Source organism: Garra rufa, chromosome 3 (genome assembly GCF_049309525.1).
Source record: "Garra rufa chromosome 3, GarRuf1.0, whole genome shotgun sequence".
Classification (NCBI taxonomy): domain Eukaryota; kingdom Metazoa; phylum Chordata; class Actinopteri; order Cypriniformes; family Cyprinidae; genus Garra; species Garra rufa.
Genome location: NC_133363.1, coordinates 42685047 through 42710424, shown reverse-complemented (window position 1 = coordinate 42710424; position 25378 = coordinate 42685047). Strand labels below are relative to the sequence as shown.

At 35.5% G+C, this 25378-nt stretch overlaps 1 protein-coding gene across 10 annotated transcripts in view; it reads left to right on the top strand.

Moving 5' to 3' along the window:
- The window catches only part of tjp1a (tight junction protein 1a), a 154046-nt gene that overhangs the window by 46101 nt on the left and 82567 nt on the right, over positions 1-25378 (top strand). Inside the window, exon 1 of one of the 10 annotated variants that reach the window (XM_073836186.1) lies at positions 23524-23951. The exons of the other annotated variants lie outside the window; for them this stretch is intronic. Within the exon in view, the coding sequence (XP_073692287.1) occupies positions 23925-23951 (27 nt within the window). The 5' untranslated portion in view covers positions 23524-23924. Of the gene's footprint in view, positions 1-23523; positions 23952-25378 lie in introns of those variants that run through there. 10 annotated transcript variants of the gene reach the window in all.

The following is a 25378-nucleotide window of genomic DNA, read 5'->3' as shown; positions in this document are numbered from 1 at the left end:
GCAAAAGCCCGCATAAAAGTAACCTATACCCCATGGGGAAACAGGTCTCTTCATCTCTTGGCTGCATGGAACAAACCCTTGCGCTAATTTGAAGGTAAAGACGATCAGAGTAATGGTAACGGACTTGCGCGTAATGTATGACACATCGGAGTCTAGGCACGCTATTCCGCTATTAGTCCGCTATTGATTCACAAACTGAAACTATCCATGCTTTTGGGGCTCTGATCCTTATATTTTTGCGTGAAATTTCAAAATATTTGCATATTTGTCAAAATTAATGTCTTGTGAGTGTTTTATAATGAATGCTCACCCATATAGGTGGATCTTGTAAGGGTCAGTGGTGTTTATGCACATATAAGCAATAGCATCAGCAGATTCAGAATGGATTTGCTGTATTTTTCATTTGTGTGTATATTTTATAATGGATACAAACAGTAGATATTCTGTCAATCCAGTGAGTGTGAGTGGAATCTTGGCATCTCCCTGTTGTTCTGTTTGGCAGATTCACTTACTTATAATAAAAAGTACTCTGAAGTTGTAAAGAATGTCTGAATTAAAGAATTCAGGAGCTTTAAAGCTATATATATATATATATATATATATATATATATATATATATATATATATATATATATATATTTATGTTAAAAAGTTAGAACTGAATAGAGGGTTTTCTTTTAAATTCAGCTTTATTTTAAAGTTTGTTTGTTTAAAGTTTTTTTATAACATGCAGTAGAGTAGAAGAATAAGGCAAAACAAATGTTTTGGTTATTAAAAAAAGGTTTAAAAAAATGAAATGAGGAAATGTCAGGCATAGGAGGGCCTTGCAAAATTGACCCGAGAAGGAGGTGGGCCCCGGCGCAAAAAAGGTTGAGAACCCCTGTAATAAAACATGGTCAGGTCGAAATGTCAAGTCAAATTTTTGGTCCCACATTTTTAGCAATTTTACTGGTGGTCCACTGTATGAAGAATTTTTGGGTATAATATGTCATAGTTTACTTTATTTTGCTATCCTCACTTACATAAATGATCTATAGTGTCCTGCACCCACTAGTAAAAAATATAAACAATTATTAATGGTGTCTGAATAATTTTTGGTTTGACTATATATGTGACCCTGGACCACAAAACCAGTCATAAGGTTAAATTTTACAAAACTGAGATGCATGCATCACATGAAAGCTCAATAAATAAGCTTTCTATTGATGTATGGTTTGTTATGATAGGACAATATTTGGCCGAGATACATCTATTTGAAAATCTGGAATCTTAGGGTGCAAAAAAATCAAAATACAGAAATCACCTTTAAAGTTGTCCAAATTAAGTTCTTAACAATGCATATTACTAATCAAAAATTACATTTTGATATATTTACAGTAGGAATTGTACAAAAAATCTTCATGGAACATGATCTTAATTTCCTAGTGATTTTTGGCATGAAAGAAAAAACAATAATTTTGACCCATACAATGTATTTTTGGCTATTGCTACAAATATACCCCAGCGACTTAAGACTGGTTTTGTGGCGACTTAAGACTGGTTTTGTGGTCCAGGGTCACATATAAGATACCAGGGTTTTATGCGGTATAGAAAGTTCCAAAGAACAGATCTTATTTTTAAACTTTTAAACAGTATTTTGTATAATGATTTATTTTGAGAGTGTATTGATAGCAATCATAGACTATCTACTCACTTTACATTTTAAAGACTCATCCACAGACACAGCGTTTTGAGCAGTATTTGAGTGGGATTCTTCCGCACCAGTGGACTTAGACCGCAAGGCTGTGTCAGTAGTCATACTCTAGGGACTGTAATGACTCAATGTCACACTTTGAGAAAAATTGCCAAAAAGTGAAACTCCCACACAGCAGCTGACTTTCCCTCAAGCCTCAGCTGTTGACCTTCCTATAAGAGTGTGTGAGTGAGCAGATATGTATGTGTGTGCATTTATGAGAAAGACTGACAGAGACCAAAAAAGAAAATGATTTTTCATTATAATTATGTTAAAACATAAAATAGAATATAAATACATATAAATGCTTTATAATCACATACACTCAAAAAAAAGTTTGGAATTAGTAAGATTTTTAATGTTTTTAAAGAAGTCTCTTATGCTCAAAGTTTCATTTATTTGATCAAAAATACAGAAAAAAAAAATTATAAAATATATTATTGCAAAATAAAAAAAATGTATTTCTGTGATGCAAAGTTGAATTTTCATCAGCCATTACTCCAGTGTTACATGATCCTCCAGAAATTATTCTAATATGCTGATTTATTATCAGTGTTGCAAACTGTTGCTGCTTTATGTTTTTTTGGAACTTGTGATACTTTTTTTAGGATTCTTTGATGGAAACAGTTAAAAAGAACATAATTTATTTAAAATAAAAATCTTTTCTAGCAATATAAGTCTTTTCTATCACTTTTTATTAATTTAACATATCCTCGCTGAATAAAAGTATGTATTTCTATCAAACAAAGAAAGAAAGAAAACATCAGTAAAATGTAATTTACTGACTCCAAACTTTGAACGGTACCACATATTGTTACAATATATATATGCTGTTCTTTTTTTACGTTTTATTCATCAAAGAATCCTGAAAAAAGTATCACAGGTTCCAAAAAAAAATATAATATTAAGCAGCACAACTGTTTAAAACATTGATAATAAATCAGCAAATTAAAATGATTTCTGAATGATCATATTACACTGAAGACCGATGATGTTAAAAATTCAGCTTTGCATCACAGAAATAAATTCTATTTTAAAGTATATTAAAATAGAAAAACACTATTTTGAAATGCAATATTTCACAATATTACGTTTTTGTTCTGTATTTTTAATTAAATAAACAGCCTTGATCAGCAAAAATGACTTCTTTAAAAACGTTTTTTTTGACAAATTAATACTTTTGTTCAGTAAGCGTGAATTAAATTAATTTAAAAATGTCTCAGTAAAGAAATTTATAATGTGACAAAATATTTTTCAGTTCAAATAAATACTGTTCTTTCTGACAAATAAAATGTATCACAGTTTTCACAAAAATATGAAGCAACACAACTGTTTTCAACATTGATAATAGTCAGAAATGTTTCTGATTATATTAGATATCAGCATATTAGAATGATTTCAGAAGGATCATACAGGACACTAAAGACAGTTGACTGCTGAAAATGCACAGTAATAAATTACAAAAATTACCTTTGAACTTTTGAACAATAAAGTGTAAATTGTTTTATTAAAAGGTGTGACATCTGTCATGAGGAACAGATATATTAGTATCTCAGAACTCTACAAATTTGTACATATTTTACTCTTGCCCTCGCACACAAAAATAGTGTTTCTCAGTTCTCTGTATTTGTACAGTACAAGTGTTTTTGTCACAGACTATAGCAGTGAGCTCTTCATTTCAGTCCTTCATTTCCCAAAACAGCAGCAGACGGCTGCGGTCCCTCCCTGTCTCCCCGTGTCTGGCTTAGACTGGCTTTCAGCTGGGGGATCCCTGTTCTGCTGAGCTCATCAGACTGACCCCTTTCAGAGAGACGTGGATCAACTGCCGCTGTGGTCTACAAGCAGTGAATGTGCTAAAACAGCACAGGGTAATCACTTGGCATTAGTACCTGTTGTGTAAAGCATTAGTGGTTAGAATTGACTGGTGGGACTTGTGGTCTCTCACTGAACGCTAAAGCTGATGAAGCTTGATCCTGGCACCACTACCGAGGGCAGATTACTAGGAACGGCCAGGCTTACACACTAACATGTCCCAGCATGCTCTGGCGCCAGCCACCATATTTCCTGTGATGGAGAAGCAGGCTGCTATCTGAGAGACCTCCTGTTATCCTTTTAGTCTTCACTCATTAGCAACGGTCCAACACACAACAAATTATGCTACAAGACTCCATCTATCTGTCTGTCTGTCTGTCTAGAGGGTTTGAATCTTCTGTAATAGTTGAATATGAGTCCCTCAGTTGTCCTCAGTGTGAAAAAGTGGATCTCAAAAGCATACAGTCATTGTTGGAAAGGGTTCAAATACACAAAAATGCTGAAAACCAAAGAATTTCTGGAACCTGAAGGATTTTTTCTGAAGAAAAGCAGGCAGTTCAACTGTTCAGGACAAACAAGGGACTCATGAACAACTATCACTAAACTAACAAACAAACAAACAAAAAACAGCTGTGGATAATTCAGGTAACAACACAGTATTAAGAATCAAGTGTGTGTAAACTTTTTAACAGGGTCATTTTTTTATAAATTCAACTGTAATTTCTCCTGTGGACTATATGTAAACATCTTATGTGAAATATTTTATTCAGGTCAGTACTAAATAAACAATAACATGCATTTTGTATGATCCCTCTTATTTTGGTAAAATAAGACTCTGAAAGGGGGGATGTAAAATTTTAACCTCAACTATAATGGTGTTAATGGCAAGTAAACAACTCACACACTTAGATATAACCTCTTTGTTATGTCAAAATAAGACTTAAAATGGCATGAAAACGTGATCTGTGGGAGTTTCAGTAATCAGTTAGGTGAAATTTAAAGTAAATCACAATATTTACTGAGCTTTGATGACTGATAATCAAAAAAAAATTCAAAAATAGTAACGGTAACTTGATTTTCAGGTAAAATGACACACTTCATTCTGATGATGTATGGCACACTCCAATCATTTAGTCAAAATCGACTGAAAGCTTGCATTGAGATCATCCTCCATCCTTTCAATACCATTCTACACTAGGATATACATCAGAAAAAAAAAAACATACTATTTCATTGTGATTTTAAATGAATGATAATTATAATTATTATGAACTTGGCATTTACACTGAAATCAGTATAATATATCAGTATGAGCCATCACAAGCACTCTCAATGTGTGCAAGTGTTCGCTTTGAAGGACACAGCATATGCAGACTATAGTTATTTAATTAAAACACAGCCTATCGCAATTACAACTTTATTTCAATTAATCATGCACCCCTACTTGCCAGTGAAGGTTGTGCTCTGGGTTATCAGTATGGAGAGTGCCTTTATCTCCCAAAAGAGCTGTCAATCACATTGCTGTTTCTTTAAATGCTCCCTTTGTGGCTGATTTCATTTTAGCTTTGACATGGAGCGATTTCCAGCAGAACTGCTGAGATAGTACCTTCAGGCCTGATCAAAGTAGGGTTTTAATCATGACTGACTCCGCTGACATTATCAGAGCATTATTACCCCCGTTTACCATGAATCACATTACCTAGTCCCATCCGCACAGCTCAAAATAAGATTTAACGCTCACCCTCCTGCCTCACAGGCCGCTCTGATTGCAGCATAACTCAATTCAGCACACACAGTCAATCCCATTGCTCTCATCTGCCCACAATCACTCTTACTGTGACCTCTTTAAGAAGCAGTTCACCTGCTATGAGGAGAATTTATAAGACCTCTCACTCACGTTCTGCTTGATTTTTTTTTGTGGAGGTCTGTGTGAGCATCAGACTGGCTTTGGGATGTCAGTGTGGAATGGATGAAGTCTTTAAATCACAAAATGCTTTTGGCATTTTCTAACTCTAAATTAGTCTTTCTCTTCTGTTTCTTTTTCTTTCTGTGTTTATCTTCCTGTTACGTTTCCTCGTCCTATATTTTTCTTGACATACTTAACCTAAATTTCACCTCCTTCTTATCTCCCCTGTTAGCTTATCTCCCTGTTTCACGTCATGGTAATGATTGTACACTACCATTCGAATATTTGTATGTCGCACGTACTTTTGTCAGGCACATGCAGCTGTGCTGACTAGACATTTCAGACTCAAGAGCTCTGTTAATTTCTCCTTTCCCACAAGCGTCATTCCTTTCCAGGTGTAATAGTATGATAAATGACTTGATGTAGAGCAAATCTTTTGTATAGAGATGGGATTAGAGATATTAATTCACATATCCTGTTATGAGTGTATTAGTCATATCAAATTAATTTTAAAGCAGGAAACAGTCTTAGCAGTGCTTAGTGGAGAAGAACGGTGATCTGGTTCTGTTTGCTTACAGCTGCTTGAGACTTTTAACAGTTGAATGTGTGCAGAGCACTGTCTGTCATGATGCCAGGTCTGTGTTTACTCTCTGTCTTTGGCATGCCTAATGCCTCAACAACCTCTCTTCCTGACAGAACCAGACAGACCAACTTTATGATCTCTTGAACACCTTGTGATCTTCAGACTGGAAGTTTGTGTCTAGTCATTTGTGTAATGAGTTTATAACTTTCCCAGTACAAACATACATTTTTAAAGGGGACATATCATTAAAATCTCTTTTTTCCATGTTTAAGTGCAATAATTGGGTGCATCTACCAACCCAGAATACATAAAAAATTACCTAGTTACTTTGTTTCGGTAAGCCTTTTTCTGCAAGCGAGCGAAAAAACAAGCCGCTCAGATTTTGCTCCCCTTGTGACATGGTAAGGGGATCTTATTATAATATTACCGCCCCTTAATGCATGTTTCTATCCAAGGCGCCGCCATTTTGTTTTTGCAAGTGACAATGGTGTACCAGTTCAAATTCGAGCAAAGCATACTAACTGTTCTGTCGTCGGCTGCACAGATGAGCAAAGAACACTATTTAGAGTCACATCCTCAGAGGAGAGGAGTGCAGTGGATTTATTGATTTATTTACTGTATATTATGCTGCTACCACACAGATCTAATATAAACATGCAATTTCTTTCTCAGCTGTTTACCTTCACAGACATAACCAACTGTTTTTGTAACTCGCGTGTGTTTGTATTTGACAGTTTAAGTGCAATAAGACATGAAAGAGAACTTAGTTTAATACTCACATGCTGTGTGACAGCTGCTTTCAGTGTGCTTGCTTCAGATGTGTGCGTTAGGGCTGCACGATACATCGTTTCAGCATCGTCATCGCGATGTACGCATGCGCGATAGTCACATCGCGCCAGTCACGATGCTGGGCAAAATAAAAATAAAATTATGTGTGTCTGATTTAAAAATTTACTTTCTATATTTCTAAACTTTCTATTCACGGATCTATATTTGTCTAATATAAAGTAATTAACTCATATTTAAGGGTTCTTTAAAAACTACAAAGCACACATTGCTTCACCTACTTCATGCATGCAGTCTCTGCATGTGCACATACTCTTTGGTGCGCATGACGAAATGGAAGATTTGGTCGCAAAAAGAAACGCAACGTCGGTCATAGGGCTGGGCGATTAATCGAAAAATAATCGAAATCGACATTCAGAACCTATAATCGATCAAATGTTTCCAGGTCGATTATTTCGATTACTTTCCCTTTAAAAACAGTACCGCGTGTGGAGTCACGTGACCCCGCTCCGTTACATTACGTTATTCCGCCGACATGTCCATGGAGAGCTTAAAAAATTTACAGGATATACAAGAGTAATTTTGTTTAGAAGACAGTGCTTATTTTCTACTTTGAAAGTGCATTTTCGGTTTTCGGCCGAAAGACTTTTATCACCGAAACAACACGGCCGAAACAGTATGTTGACACAAACAGAAACCGCAGCCTGCACGTGCTTGTCTGAAGCAACACGTCTGCGGTGTGGACGTATGGAAAGACCCACGGATAGCGATTTGCAAAACTTGTTTTGCCGAAATTTCCAGAGGAGTTGTGTCTGCAGTCGTGCGTGCAGTGATAAGAGCAGAGATCGAGACAAAGATGTAGCTTTCAGTGAGTGAAAAACATTAGCTTTACGTTGGTGTTACGTCACAATATTTTAAAGATATGTCTTTTAATACTGTATTTTTATTAATATTTATGTTTTAAACCATGGAGGTGAGTCAATGGATATTACACAAGCAACGTGAAAACTGCGCAATGTTAAAAGGAAAGTGAAAACTGATTTTCAGCATCTGACGTGCATTCTCTCAGAGACAATGAGAGACGATTATACTTCATATGCTGATATTAATTTAGTCCCCTAATATTTTCCTTGTGCCCTGAATATGGTGGGAAACGTATAAAAAGAAACGTATATTGTGCAAGGTTTGTTTCAGAAAATCGGTTCTTGAAATAAAGCTCTTAATTTTAATTGAAAACTGCAGTGTTATTAGGGGTTAAGAAAGTATTAATTATGATTTCAGGTGTTAAATGTGGGGACTGATAGACAAGAAATGATGAAACTTCAAAAGGCTATCCATTGAATAAATCTGAGCGCTGCACGTTTCAAAGTCATTTGTTGCGCTGCTTTGTATACCAGTCTGACAGCGCCTCCTGCTGGAAGAGAAACGCGTAGACTTGTAAATGTGAATTTTTTTTTTACAGTCTATGATGTGATGGATCCAGAAGATAATGTTATAAAAATGTAAACGATTAAACAATTTAAACAAAGGCAGTAAAATATGTATATGTCAAGTAATAAAATACTTGATTGATAATAATTGTTTAAATTAATATAATTGATTTATTCTTTGAAACTTTAATATTAATGTATGCAATTGCAATGCCTTGATTCTAGTAAGATTAGTACACAGTCATAGTCATAAATGGAATGGTACTAATAATTGGCATAATTCTTTCGGGGTTTCGGTTTTCGGCCTTGGTTTCCTCTTTTTCGGTTTTGGCCAAGAATTTTCATTTCGGTGCATCCCTACTTGTCAGTGAACTATGAGGGCAAAAAAATAAATATTATATAAATATAATTAAATATAATTTTATTAATAAATAAAATAATCGTTCATTAATCGTAATCAAGTTAAAATGTTCAATTAATCGAGATTTTGATTTTAGGCCAAATCGCCCAGCCCTAGTCGGTCATATGGAAGTATTCTGGATACAAAAACGATGATGCTGACCAAAAACAGGTGCTTTGTCGGGAGTGCCTTGCAGTTGTTGCCACAACTCGCGGAAACACTACGAATTTGTTTGATTTAAGTCGGCACCACAAAGCACTGTATGACGAATGCAAAACCAGATCAGATTGCTGTCCAAAGCAAAAAAACTATTTCGGATGCGTTTGCCAGTGTGACGCCTTACGAGAAGGGCTCTAAGCGACAGAAAGATGCCACTGATGCTATTACATTTCACCTTGCGAAAGACATGGTACCAATAAACACGTTCACCAAGCAGGGTTTTACAAACATGATCCGCTCGCTTGACAAGCCTTATGTTATGCCGTCACGCACTTATTTTTCTCAAATTGCCATCCCAGAGCTGTACAACAAATGCAAGGCACAAGTGGAATATTATGCAGCAACAACCGCTTCAATGAGTAAATTAATGCATACAGAAGCACCAAATTGGTGTATTTGAATATTTATATTTACTTTATGCCACAGTTCTGAGAAAGAAGCCAGTTTTTTTATAGAGTTGTTGAAAAGTTTAATCTTTTGTTAGCTGATGAGCAGCACTTGTTTTACTTTGGCTAAACAAAGTATGCAAAACTAAAAAAAAAAAAAGAATCTTCTGACATTTTTTTTTTTTAATTGTGTGACAAAATATATTTACTAATCTGTTTTCAAAAAAGAAGTTGTTGAATAAAATGTTAAATTACTTATTTTGTCACTCATGTTAATTCCTTAATGTGATAATGAAGTGTCCTCTTTTCATTCTCAAAATGAGTTCCCTTTCATCAGGGTAAAAGCAACATTCATTATTAATTTCATAACATATTAGAGCCTTGATTTGCCTGAATTGACAGTGAATAAGGTGAGTCAAACTGTTTATGAAACAACCCAAAATAGGCTTTAAAAAGTATTTTATTTCAGGGTTTTGATTATACTTTTACATTTTTTTATTCTTTGAAAATGCTTACAAAATTATCCCAATTATTTTTGAATTATTATTTGATTTTTAAGCAGTTCAAAACACCTGATGAACATAAATGAATTTGTACACATCGCAATATATATCGCAGGAAAAAAATATCGCAATGTAATTTTTTCCCAATATCGTGCAGCCCTAGTGTGCGTTCAGAAAAACAGCGTGTTTTCTGCTTCTACTCAAAATGGGCATTTTCAGAATGATATAATAAACAATCTGTGGGGTATTTTGAGCTGAAAATTCACAGACACATTGGTAACACATGAGACTTATATTACATTGTAAAAAGTAGCTTAATAGGTCACCATTAATTATATTTATGCACTGAAAAGATTTAGTTCAAAATTTGTTTACCAGGTTTTGCACAATTTTTGTGTAAATTTAAATTTATGGAATTAAGTAAAATTGCATATTAAATATACTAACTTCTGATGCAATAACACTTTACAAAAAATGTCACATTGCAGAATCTTCAAAATGTTAATTATTTTACCACAATAAGAGGGATTTTTATTTAGTACTGACCTGAATAAGATATTTTTACATACATATAGCCCACAAGATAAAATAATAGTTAAATTTATAAAAATGTTTATATACACTTAATTCTTAGTACTTTGTTGTTACTTAAATGATCCACAGCTGTGTTTTTTTGTTTAGTGATAGTTGTTCATGAGTCCCTTGTTTGTCCTGAACAGATAAACTGCCCACTGCTCTTCAGAAAAATCCTTCAGGTCCCACAAATTTTTTGGTTTTTCAGATTTTGTATGTATTTGAACCCTTTCCAACAATGACTGTATGATTTTAAGATCCATCTTTTTACACTGAGGACAGCTGAGGGATTCATGTGCAACTATTACAGAAGGTTCAAACGCTCACTGATGCCCCAGAAGGAAAAACAATGCATTAAGAGCCAGGGGTGTAAACTTTTGAATGGAATGAAGATGTGTACATTTTTCTTATTTTGCCTAAATATCATTTTTTTTTTCATTTAATACTGCCCTTCAGAAGCTACAGAAAATACTTACATGTTCACCAGAAGACAAAATAAGTTCAAACAAGAGCAGGTCATTGTGAGTAGAAAGGAAACAAACATGTCAACCAAAAGGCAACCTTTATTCATGCCTTGGTGCATGCTGAGAATAGCAGCATCATAAAGTAGATTTTAATTACATTTATACCTTTGAAACATACTCCATACTACAAGTTATGCCTATTTATAAGTGACTTCTTACATTTTCCAGCATACCCTTAAATTAAATATTCTATGCAGAATCCATTAAATGTTTTCTGCCATATTCACCTTGAAAATAATTTTTGCTTGTACTTGCCTGCGTCAGAAAACCTTTATTGAAAACTAACTGCGGATGGCAGTGAGTTAGCCTCAGCTCTCATCGCTGACTGCATCATGATTTTGTGATGTAGGCTGAGGGGCATCTGCAGTCATGTGTCATTGTTTACGTCACAGATGACCTTGACCATGTAAATCTCACTCACGTCTGGATATTGTGGATCTTTTCTGGGAAGTTCTGAAAAGAGAAAGTAAAAAAGCCAAACCTAGAGAACAGCTGTGAAAACAACATTGTGACATAAGTATGAAAATATTACATCTACATTTGTCCCTCAGTTGAACTACTGAACTTTCGTTTTTAGTTCAAGTACAAACTTTTCTTGCTGATCTCATTTGTGTAAACACTGCAATAGCATTACAATATGATATTCTTCTTAGACAAGCTTAAAGCCTAATCCCAAGCAATGTAAACAGTGATGTACAATACACAACCTGACCTTTGCTTGTCATAGTTAAGCTATCACAGTGCCAGTTGTTGCAGATGTCACCAGTACAGTTGGTAACCCAAAACATTTGTCAGCATACTAGTATAAAATATGACACAGATGCTAGAGGCTTAAGGCATGACTGACCAAAACAGTTACAACTGTTCTCCTTCACGCTTGTAGTGCTTGTGAAAGTGACATTTGACCCCTTAACAAGTTTTCATTGAATACCGGTGAAGACTGGAGATTTACAAGAGCTGTAGACTGTGAAAAATGGATCTTAAAGCAGCACTACAGGCTAATGAAGTTACAATGTAACCAGACTGCTGTGCGGAGGTGAGCATGTGGAACACATTGTGTACTAGAGCAGCCTTGACCTGCACATTCTGCTTACTGATTGCAATGGTTACAGTAGACTAATTGTGTGTTACTTCTAGAACAGTTAGTGGGTGTTGTCACAAAAAGATCATGCATTTAAAGACGAGGCAGCACCTCAGAATGGCAAAGAATTAAAGTTAATGAGACATGGGCTGCATCTGAATATGCATATTTACAGTGCCTTGCAAAAGTATTTATACCCCTTCATTTTTTTCACATTTTGTTTTGTTGCAGCATTATGTTAAACTGCTTTAAATTACTGTTTTCCACATCAATCTACATCTCATACACCATAACGACAAAGCACAAAACAGGTTTGTAACAACTTTGCAAATTTATTAGAGAAAAAAAAAACTGAAAAGATCCCATTGCATAAGTATTCATACCCTTTTCTGGGACACTCGAAATTTAGCATTCATATTGCTTCTAGATGTTACTACAATTCGTGTGGAGTTAAACTGTGGCAAATTCATTTGAATGAGTATGATTTAGAAAGGCACACACCTCTCAGAAAAGGTCTAACAGCTGAAAATGCATATCAGAGCAAAAACCAAGTCCTGAGGTCAAGATAACTGCCTGTAGAGCTCAGTGACAGACTTGCGTTAAGGCAATGATCTAGGGAAGAGTTCAGAAAAAAATCTGCTGCATTGAAGGTTCACAGAAGCATGTAGCCTCCATTATCCATAATGGAAGACGATGGGAACAACTAGGACTCTAGAAAATGTCTGCCAGCCCCCATCCAAGCTGACAGAGCTTGAGAGGTGAAAAGGTGAGGCAAAGAATGGCAGTTAATTGCCAAATGCAGATGTGCAAAGCTTGTCACATCATACCCAAAAAGACATGAGGCTGTAAAGGTGCTTCAACTATGTACTGAGTTAAGGGTATGAATACTTATGCAATTTACTTATTTCAGTGTTTTATTTTTAACAAATTTGTAAAATTTGCAAATCTGGTTTTTGCTTTGTCATTATTATGGTGTATGGAGTGTAAATTGATGTGGGGAAAAACTAATTTAAAGCAGTTTAACATTAATGCTGCAACAAAACGGAAAAAAAATGAAGGGGTATGAATACTTTTGCAAGGCACTGTAACTGTGCATCAACACATTACAGTGACACCTGTAAGACCTTCATTCATCTTCGGGACACACAATTTAAGATATTTTAATGAAAGCTGAGAGCTTTCTGATCCTGTATAGATGGCAATGCAACTACCACATTAAAGGCCTAAAAAGAAGCCAGCAGTCAGAAAGCCCTCGGATTTCATCAAAAATATCTTAATTTGAGTTCTGAAGATGAACGAAGGTCGGGTTTGGATCTAAATCACGGTGAGTAATTAATAACAGAATTTTCATTTTTGGGTGACCTATAACTATGAACCTGTTCATTCTAGAGAATTTTTTCTCAGCAGCTGTGGATTAACTCATAGTATTTTTGAGTTATGTACATGTTCTCCATTGTGCTGCTTGAATGACCCTTTAGGGCTTTATGCACATAAAAAGACAACTTATCACACGTAGCCTGGTTTCATTCTGCAGCGATCCTCTTATGGCTCCCTATAGAACGACTCCACACATCTGACATCTTAACTGCTGATCTCATAGAAAGGCTTCCACTTCAATACATAAAGCTGTTACAGTGAGCCATGGGTCTCATCTCGCTGAGGCGCAGCTCTAAAAGTTACTCAATCTCCTCTCTATATGTCATGCTGAATCTAGCTATAATTCCCATGTCATATTGCCTCTCAGTTCACAGAATGCATTTAACATTCCATAGCACTGCTTTTCAATTGTTTTTCTATGTAACAATGTGCTAGATGGAGATATTTGACAACTGTGTTGCTTTTTTTGCAGCTTCTTCAGTGTTTTGTACAAAAGGGATTATAATATATCATAGTATTCTTGTAAACTAGACTTGAGTGGAGTTTTTTTTTGTTTAAATTGCTACCATATCTCATGATGAAAATGTACCTGTGGGAACTTTTTCGCAAGATGCGTAATACATACCAATGAGTACATATCACTGCAGTTTCCAACAGAAATGAACAATAGAGACAGTAAAACAGTGAGCACTTGTAATCGTTTTCATACACAGTTATGATTACAGCTCCATATGTTTCATTTTCTGGATGTAAAACACTTGCTCGGTAGCTCAGCTGGCATGGAATTGGACTCACAGTGTGTTTCCACTGGCACGTAGCGAGCGTTTTTAATTCACTCCTATGGAAGTTGAGCTTAAACGTTTGCGTGGTGCTGTCATGATCGTGGCTGTGGGTCTTCCCTTAGCCTCTCGAGGTCGCTGTTCCCCTTGCACTGCACTCCCCTGATTGTTCACGTCTGTCTTGTAATTAGCACTGATTTCACTCACAGCTGTTCACTATCTGGTCTATAAGAACTCTCACTTCTCACTCCTGCTTCAGGTCTGCATTGTCTTTTGTCTTGCATGTACTTTTGTGTTCCTGACCTTGGCCTTAGATCTTGTTTCATGTTTTGTTCAGTTTATGTTTCAGTTTATGTTTACTTTGCCGTGTTGGCCTTTTTGTTGGTTTTGTTATTATTTTCATTAAATATTATCTTCCCCTGCATTTGGACCCAGACCTCCCTTCTTACCCGTGACAGGTGCATTATGAGATTGAAAGCGTTCACTGCAAAAATGCTTTTCTTACTTAGATTTTTTGTCTTGTTTCCAGCCAAAATATCTAAAAACTCTTAAATCAAGAAGGATTTTCTAAAATTAAAAATTATTTTCTTGTTTTCAGAAAAAACAAGTCAAAATTAAGTGAGCTTTTGCTTAGAACAAGCAAAATAACCTGCCAATGGGGTAAGCAAAAAAAATCTTATTTTAAACAGAAAACAAGATTATTTTTCTCACCCCACTGGCAGATTATTTTGCTTGTTTCAAGCAAAAACGCACTTAATTTTAAATTGTCTTGTTTTCAGAAAAAAAAAAAAATCATTTTTACTTGTCTAGAAAATCCTTCTTGATTTAAGATTTTTTTAGATATTTTGGCTGGAAACAAGACAAAAAATCTAAGTAAGAAAAGCATTTGTTGCAGTGTTAAAGTGGCCGACACATCAAAAACGTTGGCCATTCCTCGAGCGAAAAATGCCAGGCGACAACCAATCACTGTGAAAATAGACAATTTTGATGTATGTTTCTGAGTGTTTGCTAAACTGGTGGATTACTGAGCTGAAATCACATGTCGTTGAAAAAGTTAAATGTTTTATTTAGAGCTGTCTCTATAGGCTATGTTTCATCATTTCGAATTTTAAGTTGTACCAAAATGGCGCCAAAAAAGTTAAGTTTGCGAACCATCGTTAAAAGATGATGAAACAAGCTAAAACGCATTATTATTTTAAAATATCAAGGAGCATTAAAGTTATAGCACTTCTTAACGAATATTTCAAGTCAAAACTGTGTTGACACATACAAAACCAGCGTCACATAAACCGTTCATCTGTTCCGGGGAAAAAAACGAACACTCTTTTAGTGCCACTCAGTGAATATTCCACAAAATGTACATGGCGCGACAAAAGTATGTATTTCACGTCTTGCGAAAAAGTACCCACATGTATGTTTTCGTCATGAGATCAGGTTGCTAAATTGTAAGACACAAGGTAGTAGATTAAAAAAAAAGATTTTTAAACTTAAATGCTGCATTTTTAGGCCTGAGATGCAAACAGAAGTCCATATAGGCATTTTGTACATAGAAAAACAATAGAAAAGCAGCATAGTGGAATGCAAAAATGCATGGTGTGTGAACAGGTGCTGTTTGTTCACATCCGCGTGAGGCTGTTTGTATGAATATTCTTCCCCTGAGGCAGTGACAAACAGCTATGTATATATCCCTGACAAACACTCTTGGTTAATGACACACAGCTTTCTACCAGTCAGAAGCGGTAACACCCTTTTACTTCACTTCTATGACTGTGAAAGAAGTAGTGTGAGGAATAGTAGGCTTAGGTTTATGATCACACATGTAAATATGCGGCTATATTGGTCCTGCCATTTGGAGATTAGTCTATGCTGAGGAAGGAAATGGATGGGGCTACAGACTCAGAGACGTATGTGATTGGCGTCACAGTTGCGATTCATTTAGCGAAGTGTGTGCTTCATGCATTATGTATGTGTTAGCTTGCATGTTTACATGTACATATTCTTGGCTTCCTCTCTGCGGACCACATCACATTTGTGATTCGCCAGGAAATGAGTGGCACTAGAAATAGGCACTAAACAAAGAAAACATGCATTATGCATTTTGTATGTTCGCTATAGCAAAACACTCATCCCTCATCAAAAGTTAATTATTGTAATCTACTTCATCACGTCATTGCACTATTTCAAGAATTACAGCGACTGTCTGATAATAGTAAGAACGAAATGTCAACCTTGATATTTCCTGCCTTTTTAGGAGTCATATAAGCTTTGTGGAATTATTAAAAGATTAAGAAAGAAGCTGTTTTTGATTTTATAAATAGGCTGATCTAACCAAGTGTGTGATGTGAATTATTAAAGCACAGGGTACGCTGAGCTTTGTCTCTGCTTATCAAAACACTGCAAAGGTTTTGGAATGTACAGTCTATATTTACACATGTAAATAAAAATAAAACAAAGCTGTTGTTTTTCTCTGTTAATGCTATTACTATCAATGTTGGAGTTTGAGAATAAGGACTACTTGTTTGTTATGCATTTATGATTGTCATGGTACACTGAATAAATGTCTTTGTGTGATTAAAGGAGCATTGTTTGGCATCTTGGCCATTCTTTGTCCATAAAACAATGGACTCTAAACAAGTCGCATTTCCATCTCTGAAATCCCAATCTGACATTTTAAAGGAATAGTTTACCCAAAAATGAAAAATAAAAATAAAAACATTCATTATATCATCCCAGACAATTTATGTGAGTAAATTATGACTTTTTTTGATGGTGAGCTGTCCCTTTAAAAAAAAAGAAGCCGCATCAGCCTGGTCCTGGTCTGAGCCTAGTTACATGAAGTCTGCTTTGTAACTAGGTTTTTCAGTAACTGATGAGACCAATAGGTGTGTTGTTCTGGCGGTGGCTATGGCTAAAAGCTCTGAACATGCACATTTGGCTGAGACCCAGCGAGTTGAATGGAGGACAGCTAGTCTCTCTGGGCTGAAACAGTCTGGCTGTAACCACAGCACTTGAGAGAGTGAAAAAAGTATAAAATTTCTAATTTTAGAACCAAACAATTAAGCTGGTGTTTTGAAGGTCACAAAGTAGCGACTATTGTTGTTCTGTTTATTAAAGGAATCTATTCTCTTATGAAAAAATTACAATTTCAAAGGCTTTTGACATGGGGGAATTTTCACTTTTTATAGTCTTCGGGCTTTTTCTAAATTAACTACATGTTGCTGTATCTGATAATGTGTTTTAATGTATAATGTAGTTTTGTAATCTCGCTCTACCATTTAACATGCAAGTAAAAATACACTTTGAAGTTTGGGAACTTTGGGGAAAGTCAGTTGGTCCTTGACTAAAAAGGGTCGCGCAATGTAATTGCAATGCACTTTTAATCCACCTGTTTTCTCGTTTTAATTTTCAGCAAAGCACTATTTCAGTGTCCCACTGCTCCATTCATCGGGGGTCATTCAGTCTCAGAATAAACAATCTCCTCTCTGCTGCATTCCCACTGCGACTCACACCATGAACTAAAGCTCAATTTTGTTTCCTGCCAATGTTTGATTTATAGCTGGTCTGTGTGTTGGTATGGAGTATGGTATGTTTGGGACCACCATCAGGTTTAAACGGACAGGTCACTCGGGGCACTTTGAACTAAGATTAAACGTGATTCTAATTGTGATTCTTTGAGAGTAGCATTCTGTGGAAGTCCATTTCTGACACTGAATAAAATATATAAAAAAGGTAATTGCAATTTACATCTTTTGACTCTTTATCTCAGAATTGTGATATAAACTTGCGATTCTGAGAAATAAACTCATAATTCTGACTTTTTTCCTCCCAGTCGTGAGTTTGTATCTTGCAATTCTGACTTTTTTTCTCAGAATTGTAATATAAACTCGCAGTTCTGAAAAATAAACTCTGAACTGTGAGAAAAACTCACAATTCTGATTTTTTTCTCACAATTGCAAATTATATAGTTATAAAGTCCAATTTTAAGGGGAAAGACTTTTTTTCTCAGAATTGCATGATACAAACTCGCAATTCTTACTTTTTTCTCAGAATTGTGATATATTCTGAGAAATAAACTCAAACTAAGAAATTGCAAGATCGCAATTCTGACTTTTTTTCTCAGAATTATGAGACATAAACTTGCAATTGCCAGTTATAAATTTTATACAAATTCTTAGGGGAAAGAAGACTTTTTTTCTCAGAATTGCAGGATTCAAACTCGGATTTCTTATTTTATTTTTCTCAGTTCTGAGAAATAAACTGACAATTGCTAGAAATACAGACAGAATTGCATGATACAAACTTGCAATTTACTTTTTTCCCCCTCAGAATTATGAGTTAACATCACAAATGTTATAAAGTCCAATTTTAAGAAAGAAGAAAGGGAAAAGAAGACTTTTTTTCATGGTACAAACTCAGATTTCTTACTTTTTTTCTCAGAATTGTGATATAAAGTCGCAATTTCCGAGAAACAAAGACTGAATTGCGAGATAAAAACTCAGAATTGCGAGTTATAAAATCCAATTTTGAGGGAAAAAAATACTTTTTTCCCCTCAGAGTTGCATGATTTTCTCACAATTGTGAGTTTACATCGTAATTGCAAATTATATAGTTATAAAGTCCAATTTTAAGGGGAAAGACTTTTTTTCTCAGAATTGCATGATACAAACTCGCAATTCTTACTTTTTTCTCAGAATTGTGATATATTCTGAGAAATAAACTCAAACTAAGAAATTTCAAGATCGCAATTCTGACTTTTTTTCTCAGAATTATGAGACATAAACTTGCAATTGCCAGTTATAAATTTTATACAAATTCTTAGGGGAAAGAAGACTTTTTTTCTCAGAATTGCAGGATACAAACTCGGATTTCTTATTTTATTTTTCTCAGTTCTGAGAAATAAACTCACAATTGCTAGAAATACAGACAGAATTGCATGATACAAACTTGCAATTGACTTTTTTCCCCCTCAGAATTATGAGTTATCATCACAAATGTTATAAAGTCCAATTTTAAGAAAGAAGAAGGGGAAAAGAAGACTTTTTTTCATGGTACAAACTCAGATTTCGTACTTTTTTTCTCAGAATTGTGATATAAACTCGCAATTCTGAGAAATAAAGACTGAATTGCGAGATAAAAACTCAGAATTGCGAGTTATAAAGTCCAATTTTGAGGGAAAAGAAGACTTTTTTCCCCTCAGAGTTGCATGATTTTACATCACAATTGCAAATTATATAGTTATAAAGTCCAAAAGTCTGTATCTCAGAATTGTGTGGATAAAAAGTCACAATTACCTTTTTTACTTTTTATTTAATGTCGGAAACAGCTTCCATAACATTCCACACAGTGTGTCTCCTGGAAGAACCTGTCATGTAATTGGTTTGTAGTGTGCCGAAATATAAAACTAAGTATATTTTAATGCCTTATTGACTAAACAATTTCAATTCCAAACTTTACTTAGAGGTTTGCATTTGGGTGTCTGATTCTAAAAGCAATTCTCAGAAGGGTCTCCAGTCTTAGTCGAGTCTCTTGACCTCCAGAGGGTTTTCGTTAGCTGTGGAAACAGGGCACTTTAAAGCAAGAACTTCCAGAGTAAATAAAGTCTTTAGAAACTAGATAAGGTCAATTGGTTTTAATTCAGCACAGATGAAGACAGACAGTGAAACTGGATCATTTCTCCTCCACGCTGTTCCCTCCTTCAGGTCTCTGAGGTTCACTATGTTTTCCACACTAGTGCTTTCCCTTTCCTCTCTTCCCCCCCACATTAAATACACTAATGGTGTTTCCAAACTACACTCTCAGAGGTACAAAATGGTACAAAAGCTGTCACTGGGGTGGTACCTTTTCTAAAGGTACACTTTTGTAACTTATTTACTTAAACTTAAAGTTACATATTAGTACATTTTGAAAGGCCTCAGTGACAGCTTTGTACCTCTTTTTTTGAGAGCGTGTTCTCACCTATATAAATCACTTCAAGCATATTTTACTTAAAAAAATAGTACCACCTCTAGCTTTTGTTGATGAAAAGAAAGTACAAAAAATTCTAAAGTCAATATAGTGTAGCCAAGAGAAGAATGAGATAAAAGCCAGGAACTAGCACTGTATCAGATCCATCTGTTGGCAGTTCCTGGCTTCAGATTCAAACCTCCCTATGTTGTTTTGCTCACAGAGGTGCAGCTCTGAGCTCTTTTTATGATAATATTTCACCATGGTGCCTCATTCTACTGGACTTCTTCAGCTGGTCTAGAATAGTGAAGTAATGCAGTTGCTGTAAATCAAAATTTCATAAAGCCTTTGGCATTTTCCGTAGATGATTTATGGGTTTATGTTAATTTCATGAACCAACACTGTCATACATTAAATAAACATATAATGCACATTTAACAATACTACAGTAAAATAAATGTACTGTCTTTTTAAATCTCATCTCAGTTGAGACTTATATAGCAGTGTATGCAAATATTTTTTAAAACTGCACATTTGTATGATTGTGTTTTACAGTAAATTGATATTGCATGTTTTGCTTCAGCATTTTATAATTATTTTTAGCATTTTAATACTACAGTATAATATTGTACATATGTGCTAAGTATTATATAAGTATTTTCTTTCATTTGTGTGTTTACATTCCATCTACATTCTAAAAAAATGGCATTCAGTGGAGAATTGGTGGTGCAGAGCATGTGATCTGCAGTTTTCACTGTCCATTAGACTCTAACTACAGGCAGACAAGCCTACTGAGCTTTCCCTCTGACATGCCTAACGCTGTGTGTGTGTGTGTGATTTTCAAGGCCATGGGAGTGTTTTCCAAGTGCTTGCTCTTCCATGAGCACACCTGAGCTCCTCGGCTGATGCGAAGCCTCAGGTTGCTCCGTGTCGAGAGCTATTTAGGGTAACCATGCGCAACAAAGCTGCCTCCGATTGTGTTTTTCTGTCACTAATTCTCTGTCTCTACTCCATCAGAACCATTCGCGCTTCAGTTCGAGCTATAGCAGTGTTCTCCATCTTGGGTTTACATTTAATCATTTACTTTGATTTATGAAGATGTTCTGAGGTATTTTCAGGAATCTGAGATTTGTCTGCGCTAACAAACAGTATGCTGAATATTCTGATTTCCTCGCTGGTCGATGCGGATCGTAACATGCGATGGAGGAGGATTGAGCGATTGTCCTCGTTGGCAGTATTTATCATTCTATTTCTTTGTGTTGCTGATGTTCATCGTGTTCATCAGTTGTGTTTGTGTTTCAGCTCATTTTGAGTCGTTCGTGGCTTCTCCAAATATTTCATCATCATCACATGTATTGCTTTTCATTTCATTTAGCACATGGTGATTTATAAACATTTGTCTGTATTTATGTTTAAATTTCATGTTGTGACGGGTATTAAATGTATTGGCTTTTATTGCTTTGTTGAGAGACATACTGGTTGCTGAGAAGCTTTATATTCTTAAATGTTTTATAGCTTTGTCCTCTCCTTCCCTCCTTTCATGATTCCTGAAGCCTATAGCTATGAGAGAATGTGACCTCTCACACCAAGTTATTTTGGGTTTAACCCTCTGGTCTAGTTTATGACAAGAATTTATCCAGCAGCTTGGCTAATCCAAAATATCCCTAGCCTCTCCCCTGGACCTGTCTGTCAATCATCAAGGTATTTGTAGAATTACATCTACAAGCAGTGACCTTGTGACCATTAGCCCAAATGGATTTTTAATAGAGAACATAGCATTCAGTGTCTTCCAGAGTTGGTTTACTCAGATTACAATTTATGTTTTGTCTTTTTGACTGTGCTGAAGTCCTGCACTAAAGTATCCCTTGTCTTATTAGAGACTGATTTGCTGATTTTTTTATGTGCTGTATCTAATTTGGTAATAGCGCTGCTGAGTCAAAATTGATCTTTTTTTATCCTCAGTTTTGCTGTTTTCAGAAACCAATCTTTACCATCTTAATGACAGTTACAAGAACTGTGGAGATTAGAGAGAGTTTGCTTCCTTTGTTACAGACAGTTGGCTTGTTGAATGTAAATTAAACCATTTTAGTCTCATTTGCTGAACTACGGGAATTCTTCAGGGACCTAAAGCATGAACGCATTATCACTGACAACTAAATGATTGATTACACCCTGAAAGATTCAATGATATTTTGTGCTTTTGTGAAGCTGTTTTTCTTTTTTATCAGTTGCAAACATAAGTTGACATTTTACTGTGAAACATACAGCCCATAATGCCGATTTCAAAACAATACAAACAGCATTCTAGGGCCCTGTCCTATGGGAGGGGACCCGGAAACCACAGGAAGCGGTCTGTATTGCAGCAATTATGTCCCGTTAGGTTTCCTGAGTGGTTTGTTATTGAACAAAACTTGATCTGAAGGTTAAAGCACACGCAATCTTAGATGTCTGTAAAACTAAATGACAGTCTGCGTTTTAGTAGGCGCAATTAGTAATTTTTCTTTATTAGCAGGCACTTTTTGTTTAAACAAACTTTAGAACACATGGAGTTACCAAAATGACTTATTTTCTGATTCTATTTTCATTTTATTAATCATTAGAAAAACATAACCTAATTTGACCCATGCTTTGTTAGTTCAAAATATATTTAACAGTCCAAAAAATTATTAAATGTGATCCTGGACCATAAAACCAGTAAATAGCATCATTTATACAAGCTGAATAAATAAGCTTTCCATCTATGTATGGTTTTTTAGGATAGGAATTGTTGTCAGGAAACGATTTGAAAATCTGGAATTTGAGGGTGCAAAACAAATTGAAAAAAAAAATCGTCTTTCAAGTTGTCCAAATGAATGCATATTACTAATCAAAATTTTATTTTTGATATATTTACGGTAGGAAATTTGAAAAAATATTATCATGGAACATGATTTTTATTTAATATCCTAATGATTTTTGGCATAAAAGAAAAATCGATCATTTTGACCCATACAATGTATTGTTGGCTATTGCTACAAATATACCCGTGCTACTTACGACTGTTTTTTTGGCTTTGTCCAGGGTCGCGAATATAATTGTGTGTGTGAGAAATAAAAGTATTTGCGTTACACTACAGAAACCACTATTTTCTCCTACTCAAACTTTTCATACCAAAAGCAAGCAGCGAGCCACAACTTTGATCCACTTTACCTTGCTTCCCTCTCTCCATCCCACCCGCTCCCCGGTCAAAGCAAAAAGGTGAGGCACGGGGGCGTTCTTTTAGTTTTAATATTTGCCTTTGCCCATTGTTCGGTGTAAAATAATGCCACATTTTTCACATAACTCACAAAACTTAGGCACTAAACAGCTGAATACAAATAAAAAGGTAAAATTACATCTCTAGAAGTGTGGTTATACAGCTCACACTATCCCGGTTTCCACCCAACCACCCCCGCAGAAGTGTAATGGTCCATTCCAGTCAGACATGTCATGATTGTTGCTGGGAGAGGAGAGAAGCGAGGATCGAGCTCATCTGTTTGAAACTTCTAGCGCTGTGGGACGGTTCGCATCGATATTATTAAACTCTGTGGCGCGGTCGACTTTGGGACAGCAAGATTTTCGTGATTCGTTTTTGTTTTTCCACTTTATTAAAAGGAGAAAGAGACTATCAGCAAGGTATTCGCGTAGCTTCTGAAGTTTGTGCATGTTCACGCGCAATAATAGATGATGAACTTTGGACTGCTGGATTTCAGTTGTGTTGACATGTCTTTGGGCGGTCAGAAGAAATAAACCCGCTTTGCCCGGCGCTGCGGCGGCTGCTGGGCAGGACGAAGGAGGAATATTTTTGTTTTGGGTGTAGTGATATTCAACAACAATAAACTTGCTACGCCGGGAGCCAGCAAGATATCAAAATGTCTGCCAAGGCTGCAATAAATAAGGTAGGAGATTACTTTACTAAATGTACTTTTAGACTGGATACGAGTCCTGACCCGTTTAAGGAGGGATACGTGTTTTGAAAAGACTCATTCTCCACACGACTGTATCCTATTTTCATTATAATCCACGTGAAAGGCAGAATCTTAAAGAGACAGTTCACCGAAAATACAAAATAATCTTTCATTATTTAAGTTACTAACCTTTGTTATTTTAAACATGTACGACTTTCTAACTTAAATAAATCGCCAAAGAGAGAATGGCAGTTTCACTTATTTTCATTACATGACGAAAAGATACAATGAAAGTGAATGGAGACCGATACTGTCATTCTGACTTATGTTAACATCTCCATTTGTATCACACGTAAAAAGTAATACGAGGTTGAAACATTTTTGCGTAAACTGTCCCTTTAAGATTCTTGGACAATTAAAACGCGTTCAATGCGAAGCTTGAGGGCTATATAACTTTGACTCTCGACGAGGTACCTGTTGATTATAAATGGCTTTCTGCCAATACGTGTAATGTCAAAGTGGTGTGAGTAACTATTTCTCGCGTTACTAAAGATTATGAACCAGCTTTCTCTCGGGATAGGCGATAATGCACGCACAGGGAATTCTCAACCCTCAAAATAGTTTCTGTTTGTCTGAGTAATGTGGGCAGGATTTTGCAGGTGCAGGAAACTACTCGGGCCTGTGCAGATGCAGATAAATGCCTTAAAATTATATACGATATTTGGTTCAGTTGTTATATTAAATTTAGCCTGAATATTTGCTTTGAGATTGTTTGCACTGTAAGGCATATGGGGAAATACTCGACCAGAACGAGCTGTGGTTTTGTGGTTCTGTATCAGAGAAGTGGTTTTTCCTTGGGATACCGTGTGTAAGGTGGCTCGCGAAGTACAATGGCGCACATTGTGTTTGTCTTATGTGTTTATGCTGATCTTGAGTGGGCTTCCTCTTCCACTGTACTGTGTAAGAAGCATATGAAAACACAGGAATGTGTACTGCATACAGTCATTCAGGTTTGGTGAGTTTCTCTCGATTAAATGGTTGCGTAATGCAATGGTGGGTATTGACATTATATCCATTTACACCATTTATATTATATACATTTAGCACTCAACACATCTGTCTATCTAGCTACCCAGTTATACACTACCAGTCAAAAGTTTTAATGTTTTTTTAAAGATTTTTATTGTTTTTTTTTTTAAAGAACATTTAATTGATCTAAAATGCTGAAAAATCAGTAATATTGTGAAATATTTCCCCCGCTGTATAAATAATCTTGAAATATTTTTACTATTTAAAATAACTGCTTTCTATTTGAATATATTTTAAAATGTAATTATATTTCTGTGATCAAAGCTAAATTTTCAGTATCATTACTCCAGTCTTCAGTGCTACATAATATGTCAGAATCATTCTAGTAT